This window comes from Neodiprion pinetum, chromosome 6 (assembly GCF_021155775.2).
Source record: "Neodiprion pinetum isolate iyNeoPine1 chromosome 6, iyNeoPine1.2, whole genome shotgun sequence".
Classification (NCBI taxonomy): domain Eukaryota; kingdom Metazoa; phylum Arthropoda; class Insecta; order Hymenoptera; family Diprionidae; genus Neodiprion; species Neodiprion pinetum.
Window position 1 is genome coordinate 10905861 of NC_060237.1, and position 14680 is coordinate 10920540.

A 14680-nucleotide genomic window follows, 5' to 3' on the forward strand; every position below is an offset into this window, starting at 1 on the left:
ATGGCACCATGCGCGGTAAATTTTCTACTTCCGATGGCATCAATGGCGGGTACTAATACAGCGTTCACGATTAGAATTGCTTATATACCGCCACTGAAACGTCGTATTTTATTGGTGTAACAGGTCGGAAATATCGCCGAAAGATTTTACACATGATTAACTGGCATGGGGTAGCAAAATTTACCGTCGCTAATTTCGTTGCCCGTGAGCCTGGAGAACAGCAAAATACCCTCAGACTTATTTCTCATTCCTGTCACGAATGTCTAACGCTGTATTTCTAAGACTCGTTAGAACCAACATTGCTTTCAGAATTCTTCCGCACCGAGTGCCTTATTAAAAACTGTTGTGCTCGGGAATTCCTCAAGTTTCCAAGCTTGATGCGAATAGTTGGACTGAAAAAAGGGCAGACAGGAAACTCGAGAAAAGAGGTTTGGGAAGTTAAAATATTCTTAACGTTACTCCGCGTCGCTCTTTCGAACCTTTTTGAAAGCACTTTACACTTATTATCAAGTTTGCCAAGAGGGTTTCCTCCAACTTTTCCCTATATATCAGCATCGATGTATCGAAAACTGAGAGAATCCGGCATGTCGCAGGGAAAGTGGTGGTCTATATACGTATATGGAGGTACATAGGCACATACAGGTACATTCGCAAACCTCGGTGTGCCGATGTTTGCGCAGACAAGAGAAGTGATCCGATAATATTTGCTCTCAGGCCCCGAGGGCCGAGGCGAAGACCGCGTCGCGCGGAGGGCTTTTCTTGTTATTTCACGCGGGATTGATAAACTCGTATTGCAGCTTTCCACGTCACCATCAGATACCCAATCCCGTATCAAACGAGCATTATAAAGTGCACAATTCCGCCCGAGTGATTCATCGAAGCTTAACTCAAGATGTTTATCTCGGTTCCCCGCGATGAATGGTCCGCTGTTCACTGGCGCCAGTTCTCAAGTTAGTCAGAGACTCGGGACAGACAGTCTCGTCAGCAGACTTGGAACTCGTATAAAAGAATCACTACTTTCTATCTCTCCGATGTGGGCACGATATCGTTGCAAAAATTGCCTTCACCCAAATATTGGATCACAGATTATGCGAAGAGTAACATCACTGTCACTCTACCTTTGCCCGAGGGTAACATTGGTTACAACGTGTGGCTATTAGCATTCGAGTGTACTCCCAAGATTACACAATGCATCGTGTAATATCTCTGTATGTAATATTGATGCCAGTTAATTGTACGCCCGTGGGGTATTGATGCGACCCAAATATGTGTACCAATCGCACTCCGAGTTACACGTTGTACGATAACAACGATAATGATAACAATAACAAAGTAATAACAATATTGTGTAAAATAATACAGGATTTGAAACCTAAATACAACAGTGAATAAAAAATCCAGAAAAATGAAATTCAACTGGATGTCATTAATTACTAGATTTCCTATCATTTGATAAGGATTTTCAATTTAGAATGGAATTTCTTCGACATTGAATGAAAATTTTCACAAACATTGATCAGATTGATTTTTCTGCGGTTCAATTTTTTTTTTCCTCTCATCAATTCCACAGGTGAAAGATTAATCGTTCTACGATCGATTGACTTGTCGACATTTTTGTGAGATGTTCCTAAAGATGTTCTAATTCGAATCAGGGAATCCGATTACTCGTCTGGACCGAAATGTTGGAAATAATTTGCAAGGGCAAAAACGTGAAGTTTCTGGTTCCGATTTTATACGAATAACGTGCCTATATCCTTCGTCGATCCTTAGCTGCAGGCGACAGTTCATCCTGAAGGAAGAGAGAGAGAGAGAGAGAGAGAGAGAGAGAGAAAGAGAGACTCGAGTTCCTTCTCACCAGACTTCTTTTCCCCATACTCCATCGTGAATCGTGAAGCTCGAACCTCGTGAGGCGGCGTTAAACTCGGCCACCCCTTGCCGCCGAAGTCGAGCTGATTTGATCCTGAATTTCCCTGCTGCAGTGGCATTGTGTAAATGCGGCCCACCGGGGGTGGCTGGTGGATAACGGCCGTTGAAGCGTGCTCCAGTTTTGATGTCGGAAGTGGGGGAGGCGCCTCGACGTCTGCCATCCCAACCCCGTGACCGGCACAACGACCGCCCTGGTCGTCGCCACAGTTCCTACCCCTGCACGAGCAGACGCGCCTAATCTACAGCTTGCGAGACGAATGCTTTTGACAAATATATTTAATACATAGACACACAGATACACAGGGTGTCTCATTTTAATCAACCCAGTCGAATATCTCGGGAATCAAAAGTGGTGTGAAAAATTTGTTCGGACAGAAATTGCAAGGTTTGATAGAGGAGAGAAGATGCGGTCAACGCAAGGACAAATTAAGGTCAACTTCGTTGTTTTTCAATGGAACGGTATATTTTCTTCATCGGCATCTGAAGGTAAATCTTGAAGAACAATATAATTATCTAGAAAAAACGGTTAAAGAGCGTTCACGTCACGGCCCCTGTCAGGTGCATGTTTCTGCGAATCCTGCTTAATACGCAAAATTCATGAACCAAGTACGACAGGAAGCTTCCGTAGCAGCTTGACCGGCTCGTATCTCATCGCCAGTCGAGTTTGGTGGTAAGTGTGCGAGTACTTTTTGATGCCCTTTCAGATGCCAATGAAAAAAAAATTTATCATTCCTGGCCTCAGCGGGTTCGCTTACGAAAAATCTGACGCTCTCATCTTCTTTCCACCTTTGAACCTTGCAACGTTGTCTGAAACATTTTTTTCTCACACTTTTGATTTGCAAGATATTTGACCGAGTTGATTAAGATGAGACACCCTGTACATGAACTTACACCCTTGCGCACAGACCTCCTCTGGATTTAATTTACGCACAAGGGCTGAAGGGTAGTAAAACTCAGGGTCAGGTTTAGCCCTCAAAAAGGTGTCGACGTACCCCGGCGCCCTCCGAGTTTATATCACGCCTTACGAAGAGTCGCCGGCACCAAGCGACACCCGGATTACGTCTCCGTGCCTGTACGGCACAGTGTATGTAAGGTATTAGACCGAAAATCGTGACCGGAGTACTCCCATTTAGGGAACGGTTTCTCCTTCGCAATAGCAGAACCGCCGCGCAGCCGATTACCCGAAGCGGTCGATACCGATATACAAATACACAGGTATATGTGTGTATTCACATCTGAAAAAGATACCTCGTCCGCATCATCATCCTCTGACATTACGGTAAAAGCTTTCTCATCCATTTATTTCCATACCTGTCCGGCAGAAGGTGGAGAGAAGAAAAAATAAACTACTCTGAACTCAGTTTAGCGCTAACGACAAGGCCGCGGCTGTAACGACCGGCTCTTAATGACGACGGTCTCGATTCGCTGCTCAAATATTACTCGGTCATGAAATGACTCAATTTTGTTTGTTTTTGATTTTTTACCAGCCGGTTTGATCTCGCTTTCAAAATCGACACTCGGTCCTTTCCACGGTTTGAAATCTGTTTCATATTGCCAATGTTGAACATGCATACCAAGCCTGATTCGAGCAACGAATTTGTTCATCGGAATTTTCGTTCCATGAATATCTGTAAGCCGTTACATCAAATAGGTTTACAGGTCGGGGCACAAGAGAGTGGATGAATTTTCGCACTATTCGTTGGACCCTGTTTCAAAACAAATAACGGCATATTTTCCGGTGATGTCGAAAAATTACGACGAATTAGGTATACTGCAGCAAGCCATGAGTTCTAGTTTAGAACGGATGCGACCCATTACTGAATCGTACGCGGTAATTCTGAACAACCAGAGACCGGTTTGTTTGAATGGAAATAAACACCAAGATTGAGTAATTTTTTTTCACTCTCGTCGAATACTTATCAAGCGTGAAATGTTCATCCTGAATTGCGTTTACTGTCTTGACGCGGCTTTCGGCGCAGATAGGAAGAAGAAGATAAAGAAAATGAAAGGGAAAGAATTGTTCATCGCAATTTGTGCGGTATTTTTCGAGATAACAAAACGATTTCAATTCCCCCTCAAGGTGAAACCCCATGGAACTTATTCTTTGTGCAGTTGATTCAATCTTCCCTATCGAATTAGCCAAAAGTTAGCACTCGCGGATGAGTAAACATTGAAACCCACCGTCAGAGAGGAGGGGATATTCAATTAAGTCTCATTACTCTCCCTGTAAAACGTCGAAGAGCAGTGTGGCAAAGCGCCGTGACAACCATTCACGGAGAATTTCATTGGGTCGCGGGGTATTCGTAGCGCGCGTTGTTTATCCAGAGAATAATGCGAGAGAAAGAGAGAGAATGATAAAAAAGAAATGATGAATGATGGGGTGAAAGGAGGTGGATATAATTGTTGATCAAAAATTGACAAGAGGATACTTTTGTCGATACGGTGTCGTCCATGTCGCCCACGCGTGGCCGGGGTGACGAAGGTCCTGCATTCTCCGGGTGTATAAAGTTAAGGTTGAAGAGACTCGGCGTACCTCCGCATCGTCAATGGGAAATGTAGTGTGGCGTCGATGGAAGAATCGGTCGATATACGATAATGGGAAAGGCAGAGCACGACATTACTGATATAGGAAATGCTTTCGGGTTAGATTGAATTGGTATTTAGAGGACTGAGGGTGCCGTTCGATGGAGGGTTAAACGCGACTCGGGTACAAGGCTTAATATACCTGCATAGCGATCCCGGATCCCGGTTGTACCTATATAACAGCGTCGGGAATATATCCGGGTTGCGTCGCATTTGCGAACGCGGCCTGGAAGACGTAGAATTACGCGGGGAAGCATTTCGCGGATGCTGGGGGAGGAAGAGATTGATTAACTTGATGTGACAATGTTTTAACGCTAATGTGGGTTACGTCGGGATGCCGGCGGTTTCTCCCCCGGGATGACGACCCGCCAAGGTTATTTGTTGCCATTTGCTTTGCTGGAAGGTCAACCGAGTGCGACCAGGATAAACCAGCTTTCGACCATGGAGGTTACACTTTCGTTATACCTCATACTCGCTGTTTATTTTGCGATGCCCCGACGCGTTCAGCTTTATCTTTCGGTTAAGTTTAACACTCAGTTTTTTCACCATCTCTCGCTCTCTCTTTCTCCAGGCTTCTCCGTGCCAAGCGACCGCGAAACAGCGAAGACCCGCGCGTTGTCCCTTTTTGTTCTTTCTCAGGTATTCGCGTATATTTACCTTAGGGCAGAGTTTTACCGAGTCGAGATCAAGAATTTTCTGCACAGAAACGCTGGTAGGCAAATCCCTTCCTCGGTGCAAACACGAGTGTATATTAAATCGTCATGGTTCTATTTTCGATTTGTACCTATTTAATAGCTATATTATTTACAGAGCATGTATGTATATTGTATAGGCTTCGTTTGAAAAATATCAAGTCCATACTCATACGCGTGATCATCCCTATCGTGCTATAAATTTTGAAGAAATGTTAATTGATCACTGAAAAAAATCGTCCAAGCTGTACAAATTTGAAAAATTACCGCTGTTACTGGTGTGACAAGTGATGCAATCTCAAGCAAATATTCGAATTCAAGCGCTGGCTATCAGGAATTGGGGAAATTACTTAATTTCCTATTTTTTTGCAGCTATAGTAAACAAGATGAGTAACCGAGCTGCAGGTTATTTCTAAATTGCGAAGCACATGTCGAAGAATAAATTCAATCTCAGAATTTTCCGTCGTAAGACCAATTTTCTAACCCTCTGTTTTCGCTATATGACGTCGTCAAAAAACATGGCCACTTTCCCATATCAGGCTTATACTTGGGTGGCTATAGAAGGAAGATGGGAAAATTTCATGATGAGAATTTCAAAACGTTGGTAATAAAAGCAAAAGGAAGAAAAGACGAAATTGAAAAAAGTATCTAATGCAGGAAAAAATATTATTTTTCATTAGTTTAGTAGATAAACGGACACAGAAATTGTGAAGCGTATCAGCCTGCCCTTTTTTTTTTATACATAATTTCTTTCATTCTTTCATTACGCGAAAAAATATTAAACGTGAAGCACATGCATATTTTCAACCCAAATTCTAAAGCCTTAATTTAAATTTAATATTACGTTACTCTTCAGTGCATAAAAAACACAAAAAACACGCGTCCTGCTGTAAAGTTGTACTGGATAGCTGTAATTGACATGATTGAGCGTCAATTTGCAGCAATTAAAAGTAGCATGGTTACATGTCTCGCACCATCGGAAAATCTAATCTGAATCGTCCCGACACGAGGTGACTGTCTTTTGCTTTTACGAAAAAGTATAAAAACTTCCGGAACGAGCTACTGAAATCCTTCAAAGAAGTAAAACCGTACCCGGCAATATACAAGTTTCGTCAAGAAAAGGTCCCCGCGCGTCGAGGGATTCGAAACGTTGGAGACAATAAAAATAAGTTGACCACACAAATGGGTCAAACGGCTGCGTCGACTTCCGGAGTCGAACGAGCCGCGCAGCGGCTGCGACGGTGGCGTCGTTTTAACGCACTAACCCAACGATGCCTGCACGAAAATACCGGACTTACCTGCCGTGCCCTGGGAGCAGGAGGAGGAGGAAGATGAGGAGGAGGAGGAAGGGCCCAGAGAATAGCCACCCTTTCTTTTCTCGGCTCCTCAGGTATTCCTTCGTCGCATAGGTTCTAATGGGGTAACGGGATTGGCCAACGGCAGACTAGAATTTATTAATATTCCAAACCAGTCGCGAGGCTCTCCTCTGACATCATCTCTCGCCGACACGCACCCACGATCCCAGCTGCCGGGAGATCGTCTTTCTGCCCAAGCCCCGATTCGCCGGTGCGAGGGGAATCCTCGGTAGGTCGTTGGTCGCCGATGCCGCCACGAGCAGCGATCCAGCGTGTTTGGGTCGGCTCAGTACCGCCTCATTGCCAGTGCCGATCCAACGTTTTCGTCACGAGTCCCGGTCGAAACGGCGCTAACGATCTCTAGTCATTCACGAAAATTAGTCAGTGCGGTTTAAAAGTTGTCCCGAGTTCCCAACGACTTTTGTTGGATCATAAACCCGAGGATGTTCCGCACAGCACGCGATTACCAGCACTTACGATTGGTTGTGCAGAAGTGAAGAGTCCTGTCATTTCTTGTGTGTGATTAAACGCTGCTCTTGTGCAACTTCGGCCAATCGGCTACCTCGCATTATCCGCACCATCGATTACCGATTACCGATTACTACCTCACCATGGAATTTTACTTAATCGCAAGTTAATCGTGTTGATGTGAGTATCAGTCAAGTGTCAGATTCGTTCGAGGTCCTGCGGCAAGCCGGTCAATTGAGCGATTTTTTACAAATCGAAGTGTCTCCATTTCTTCACCTCGGCTTTGTGTTTAGTTTGACATCGTCAATTTTCATCAGCGCGGTATCCGCTCTTAGTGACCGCGCCATGCGCTACTCAGATCGAGAGAGACCGTGATGGTTGTACAAAGAGAAATTCTATAGCCGAGGTCGAACGAACTCGAAGTAGGTGTATGCGATCGAAATTCAACACCTCGATACCCTAATTAGGTTGGTCGTAATTTAGAGCTGGGTAACGACGCTGGTTTGTTAACTCGAATATAAATTTAAGCGCGTGTTGTTGTTCTCGCGGTGAAACAGCACCGTGCAAATACCACTTGGAGCAATTTCTGTAACACGGAAACCGAACTAATGGAATCAAAATTAACAAGCGTGGTTGAGAGTCAAAACCCATAACACTAAACTTCCGAGTGAGAACGTACGATCGCGGTTGAATCTACGCGATTAAGTAGAACTCTGAATTACTGACCAAGCCTTCTAAAACGCCACTAAAGTCTGGAAAGAGGGAGGACGGATTGTTCTCGCGGATAGAACTAATAAATCGTCAACTTTACCCGGTTCACCGTGGCTCAGGGATCCGAAGCCCGTGCATGCTCGGCGTGTGTTAAACACCATCCAGTTGACTCGCTGCGTCGCATTCCTCAACTATCAGCAACGGGCGGAGACTCTGTACCGTTATCAACGTGCGCGGTACCACTTATAGCCGAGTATTCAAATCTGTGCGTGCGATGATTCTGCGTCATTGTCCAACATGCGTGACCCGCGAACCATCGTGCATTGATCTGCCACACGCGTATTTCATCTAACAATTTGCAATAAATACCGTTTGCTGTGAACTGCAGAAGCTGCGCTTAAAGTCTTCGGTCGAAAATGCAACAGCCCTTTCAATGGTTTTGGGTCATTCGCCGTAAGAAATAGTGATGTCATTGAAGAATGTAGAATGAAATTTTTCTTGCATCGTGACTTTTGGCTTATTGCCAAAATTCTCAAAATAAACGAGAACGAGGTAATCGAAAGTGAAATGGAAACATTAAAGCAATGATCTAAGAGTCGCAAAAATCCGCTGAACATTGACATACCGATAACGATTTCATAACTAATATATCCGTCAAACTGAAACTGTATCGTTCAAAAAACAGATCGCAAGCAGGTAAAGAAAGACTGAGAGAACGTATTTTTTGTCAAAATTCTGAACGATGAGAAGCCAACTATATTTCTTAAGCCGCGGTACTTCGAGCACCATTTAATGTAACATTGCCGTAAATGTTGAAAAAAAAAACAAAAACAAAAATCAACAATTCCTTCATCGTACGGAGGAACGCGTTACGTTTGCTTTCCGTCTCGTTGTTGAATGGAATGGATACGCAATGCTGGCTATAGGCCTATACATAGATCTCGTTGCGTCACGGTGACTTAACAAGTCAGTGAAAGCAGGAGGCAGCCAGACAACGTTGAGTCAGCGGCTCGCTGCTCTGGTGAACGTTGACAGGGCGGCGCCACGGAGGTGCTGTTACGGTCTGCCATTTGACCTTGACCTTCCGTTCAACGTGATACTCGACCCCTCCACTCCGTAGGGTACAGTTTTGATACTGTGGTGGTTTTTTTTCCCTCGGTTGAACAGCGACGGCAACTCGACACCCCAGAGTGTCCATATCCGTTTGTCACGCGACTCTCAAACCCCGATAAACACTTGAATCAAGACGGAAAAAATATGGTTAGCGATGAAAAATCGATTTTTAATTGTAATTGTTGTATTTTTTGCTTATACGCTGATAAAATATTCTCGTAACGATGGCTCGAATAGTATCGACGGTGATTAAGCCGCTGGATATGATAATGATTCTGTAATCTACATTCGTACAACGTCTTTTACGGACTTCCTTGTTCAACAATAGCACAAAATCTGTAAATGATATGGTATTAATCCAGAATTTTAACGGAGCTGCGATCTAATTAACAGCCTACTTAGGTATACGTTTAGCGTTGTGAAATGAGCGAACTACGGTTTTTTGCATAACTATGCCGCACTTTGAGACTCGGATCTTGCCAAATTTGAATCGCTGAATGTGATTATGCAAGCTCAACTACCTTTCTCCAGATATGAATATTCATTCGTTGATTTATTGGATTGATTTTTTCATGTTCGACATAACCGGTGTATAGCTTTTTTCATACGACTCTAATATTCGTTACTTAATTGGCTAAAATACCTACTATTATTCGTTACATAGCATTCCGTTACACCTGATGTTTTATACCTTTAAGGGGAAACATCAGTGAAATGCTACAATATTTTATTTTGTTTGAAATTCAAACTCATAATCGATCTTCGTAACAAAAGTGGTTTTCACCCGGTTTCAATCAATTATATTTCAAACGTATCCAGATATTCTTTAAAATAACGTCAAAAACTGGTTCGATCGATCGATTTTTTTCAAAATACGCGGTGAAACTGGGCATGGACCACCAGTTTTGTAAAACTTTAGTATTAGTTCAAATTTCAAGTAAATCGAAAATTTACCAAAACGTTATGTCACGTATTACTAATCGGCCTTATAGCCTCGAACCTTAAATACTGAACTCGTCGATAGTTAAAACATACTTAAATAATATCTTGTCAATTACACTCACGAACGAAAGACGGATTTCGATGACGTGCCGGTACGTTTCACGTTACATTAATTTAAAAACTGGCAGTCCGAACGACGGTTGGCTTCGTTGACAATCAGTGATTACCGTCCGAGCGGTAGAAGCAATGCTCTTCGAAGCAGGAGCTTGAAGTGGTCGAGTTCCGTGCTTCGAATTAAGTTCACCTGATCGCCGTTTAGAAAATAGACTTCGCTATGACGTAATGGATATCCATCGACAACAGCTGCGCGTACGTCGTCCAAAGACAAAGTGCTATACCACGTCCATGCCGCGTAGTGACGGTCAAAAGTCGCGCTTCTTGGTTTCATGATGATTTTCGTTACGTTTCAGGTTCTCGTCCTGGAGCAGGAAGTGACCTAGCCTCATCGTCAGGGACGATTACTAGCCCGGGCGCCAGTGTAAGGTCAGCGGTGGTGCCGGAGTGATATTCTACATATGTTGTTGTGCGGAGAACTCCTGAGCGGCAGTTTTGTGACAGCGGGTGCGGCTTCAGTCGGCCCCACAGGACGCGGGCTCTGGCTACCCGGTTGTTTGCGCGCAACTAGCCCCAGACTCATATCTCCTTACCTGCCCCTCCTTGCCGAGCTCCTTGCCACCAGCTACTACACCATGGCTCTCACCCAGGCCCAACAGAACAACCTCGACAATCACCCTTCCGCCGACAACCTGGACCTCGATGGCCACGACATAGACGAGGACGTCTTTCTCGGTGAGTTTTCAATCCATCCGTCTGACCGATTCCTTCTGTAAAGTTGACTAACTCTCGAGCGCGATTTTCGGATAGTGGCGAGAGTGGTCTAATGACTTGGGCCTAACAATGTGTAATTTGTCCCGCCAACTTCCGGGTCACGGCCGGTGTCCAAGAGCCGCGAGAGTTCCTCGACTCGTTTCGATCCGAACGACGAACTATCAGCACGCTCCGTTTAGCTCGAGCTGCACCAGCGAAAATCAGAGACCGTAAGATGAAAACGGCACCCCTCTTCCGCAGGGTGGGAAACTTGGTATGTTTTGGTATATTTTCCCCGGCTCTGGTAATAGAGAGATTTCTCGTGGAAAGGCAGACGTAGCGAAAAATATCCTGATCCTTGCAGGACGACGGGGAAAACGACTGTTGAGCTCGGGTATTATACCGCGGTCCTCGGAGTTCGAACAGAGTTACAGATCTGTTCTATGCCAGCGGCTCGCGAGGTGTTCTTCGAAGCGTTTAACAATAGGCCGCGTAAACATTTGCCTAGAACTCGAAGCGTATCCCCAATCCCTACAATCCAGGGTAATAACCAATTTCACTCGAAATCGAAGCCTCTCGGCTTTCCCGCTAGAAATGTACGCCGTTGCGCATATTTCGAAAGTTTCATAACTTCGCGGTTACTCAGTTTGAATCCCTGTTCAATTTCAGAGCAGTTTTCCATATTAATTGGTCTAGTTATACCAAAATCGACGAACTTTCTGGCTGTTAAAATTACCGCTCGCATTCACGTCGAACGCGTTGCATTCGCTCTCGCTAAAACTGAACCGCTAAAACCACGGCATCAGTGATACCGGATTGACTCGTGGTCTCTTGTAACGTTGAATTTGAAGTTTCATCATATACCGGAATCACTATTTGCGAATATCAAAATTGAGGTTTTATCAAAATACAGACTCGTGTGTATTTGGATTTATATCGGCACGTGTTGATACCATGTGTATACACTGAGAGAAATTTTTAGTTCCGATTACTGCTCAGTCCTTAACTATTTTAATTTTTTACGACAATCGAAAAATCTAGTTCTAGGTACAAGATAAAAATTAGTTTCGTAGCTGTTACCACAAAGTCTAGTATCCGTTACTATTCTTTCTCATTCCGCTCACTGTCGCTATATTTTCTTGTAACTGTTGCAAAAATTTAATGCTTGTGCCACAATAAATTGACGTTAAAGCCTTATTTAACTACAAAAGTAGAGTAAACCGAAGAAACTGATTTTGCGTTGCAATAACAAAGAAAGGATCGACAATAGCGCAAAATGGTTACGCGTACCTCGTTTTTCGTTATTCCAACAATATTCAAACGATTCTTTTAACGATACCTGTTTTACTGAATTTTTCTATTTACTACAACAAATGAAATTTTTCTCAGTGTAGGCTACGAACCAAGCTTTGGTCATTGTAGAAACGCAGCACGGAGTATACAGGGTACATGACGGCTTTGAGAAATAACGGTCGAAGCTTGCAATCTTTACCGCTGTTTATCATGATTTACTTTTCGCGGACCAATTGCAATTCCAAATACAACAGAGTTCACGTTATGTCATGGCGAACCCTGACACAATTAGGTTTGACAGATATTGTCTTTTTGTGCAACAAGGAAAAGTGGTAGGCAAGACGCAAGGTATTGATGTTGTGACCGTAAATTTTTTCCTCGGTCTCGAGACGTGTTACTGACATACTGTGAAAAGATTTAAAAAATGCTGCTCCCGCTTTATCGCGACTGGGCTAAACATAATCCAAGTAAAAGAATCCTTTTGTACGTGTGATTGGTATTTCAACCGCGTACCAAACGCGATTCAATTTATGCGAGGAAATCTGCGACTGCGAACCTGCTTGTCGAAGTTATACATACAGTTATACGACCTCTCTCGTAATTTTCTTCTTCATCTTCTTTTTCTTTTCGGTTTTCAAATACTATTTTATACGCATTTAATTTTCATTAAAATGCCCACCTGACTGACGCAATTAAAATACCCTGCAACGTGGGCTTTACCGGTCGCCCCCATCGTCAACCACTCAGGTTTAATTTTCTTACACATCTTTCAATCATCAAGCACTCTCCTTTCTCTCGCTATCTCTTTCCATCTCCCTATTTTGCAACTCGTGCTTTAATTAAATTCCTCCGCAATTAGATGCAGGAATCGCAATTTTAGTTCAACACGTTTCTTATCGTCGTGCACACGTGTATGCTATTCCAGTACGTGCCGGATATTACGCTCTGTGAGATCAAACAGAATGGATGAAAAATATCCACGTTTATTATGCTTTTTTCAGTGCTTTCGATTTAAACCTTTCACACACTAAATCCACAATTTCTCTCGCAAACTTGGCAAAGTTTTTATACACTCGGAGGCTGACAAAAAAAGATCCAGTTATCAAATATATTCCCGATCGATCAAGGGAAATGAATATCGATCATTTTTACTTCAATAATTTATGATTGAAAGAAGAGAAATATTTGAAACGACAAGTTTTGTTACTCAAACAAAATTGGGTCCTAATTTTTGCGTATACAATTGATCCATCAATTAAATTTGCTGCTATCAACAGCTTGGATAGTTTATCCGAAGAAGCTTCATTCAATGTACGTGAGCGAAAACCAATTATATAACCTCATGAATGTCAATTAATTTGTCTTCGTGCAATCATAGAATATACATATACCTAATCATTACACACTCACATATACGTTTGACATGTAACTGTAATTTCTTTATTTTTATTTTTCAGCACAGAAACTAGGTACGTACACGATATGCCATTAATTCATCTCAATTACTAATATTACATATAATATGCGATAGCGAAAAGCCAATTGCTCGAGGCATTCGCCATTAACTGCATCACATAACTCACCAACAATACATCCACACATACGTTCATTAATGCCTACGTAATGTGTTAATAGTCATATTGGCAATAATAATCGTAATTATGGCAATTAAAATAAGCGTGTAGCGATGCTTCATTCCAATGCATGCAATCATCATAGTAAGTAGGTATAATAGGGGAAACCGGAACAAAATTATCATCCCGCGGTTTGAGCCCGTCATTGTACGTATGCGTTGCAATCGACATAAACAATCAATTTCGATAATACAAAGCAATTGTGCGTCTGACCGGTGTCATTTAAATCGAACGCTGATATAATGCAAGTGTTTTATCACTGGTTTTACGCACACTAGGCAAATAATCAATTTTTTCGCTAATAAATTGCAGCAACGGTAGCATCGGGAACAAGCGGCTTTAGGCTGATTGTGAGCCAACCCTCGAACTTCCAGTTTTCACATTGCAGGTTCCAAGTTCCCGGAACAAAAAAATATTAATATCCAATTCAAATTTTGAACTACAAATTCGGATTCATGATTGACGATGCAAAAGCCCTTGGAAACGATGTTATATGAAAATATTATGATTTTTTTTACTTTGAACCACTGTAATGGATCCACCCTTATAAATTTTTGAATTCTGATTTTGATTTCGTTTTCGGTGACCCAAAACACCTCCGCCTACTAATTTCTATAAGAAACTGAATATTTTTAGATTTTTTTCCAACCATAATGGATTCACGATTTTGGATTTTGCGAATCTAACCTCAGATTCGTGATCAGTGATTCCAAATCTTAAAGTTATCAATTTTCATTCGAATCCGTTCGACCATTCTCAAGATATCATGATTTCTACTTTATTTTTTGTGAATTTATTATTTAAATAATTCAAAAAGTACTGACCCGATCAAAGCCAAAATAGAATCAGTTCTAAGTTTGGAAAAGCCGCGTTGATTGAGACCAAACTCATCGAAATTCGGTCAGTCGGGCTCAAGATACCGTCGAAGAAAAAAGTTGATCACATACATACATACATACACGCGCTCACAGACATCCGTCCGAAAATGGTCGCAAGTGGTTCTCTTGATCCGAAAACATCGAGATCTAGTGAAAACTCAACTTTTCGTTTTCGGGGTGATTGCAATAACTTCCTTTTTTCTCTGAAAACAGAGAAA

At 42.6% G+C, this 14680-nt stretch overlaps 1 protein-coding gene across 5 annotated transcripts in view; it reads left to right on the forward strand.

The window, feature by feature from the left end:
- The window catches only part of LOC124222247 (protein Fe65 homolog), a 201529-nt gene that overhangs the window by 60345 nt on the left and 126504 nt on the right, over window positions 1-14680 (forward strand). The window contains exons 1-3 of one of the 5 annotated variants that reach the window (XM_046633031.2): window positions 6867-7204; window positions 10261-10639; window positions 13408-13419. In XM_046633031.2, the coding sequence (XP_046488987.1) occupies window positions 10366-10639; window positions 13408-13419 (286 nt within the window). In that variant the 5' untranslated portion in view covers window positions 6867-7204; window positions 10261-10365. Of the gene's footprint in view, window positions 1-6866; window positions 7205-7431; window positions 7447-10260; window positions 10640-13407; window positions 13420-14680 lie in introns of those variants that run through there. The other 4 variants (XM_069137522.1, XM_069137520.1, XM_069137519.1 and 1 more) reach the window with 4 other exon arrangements.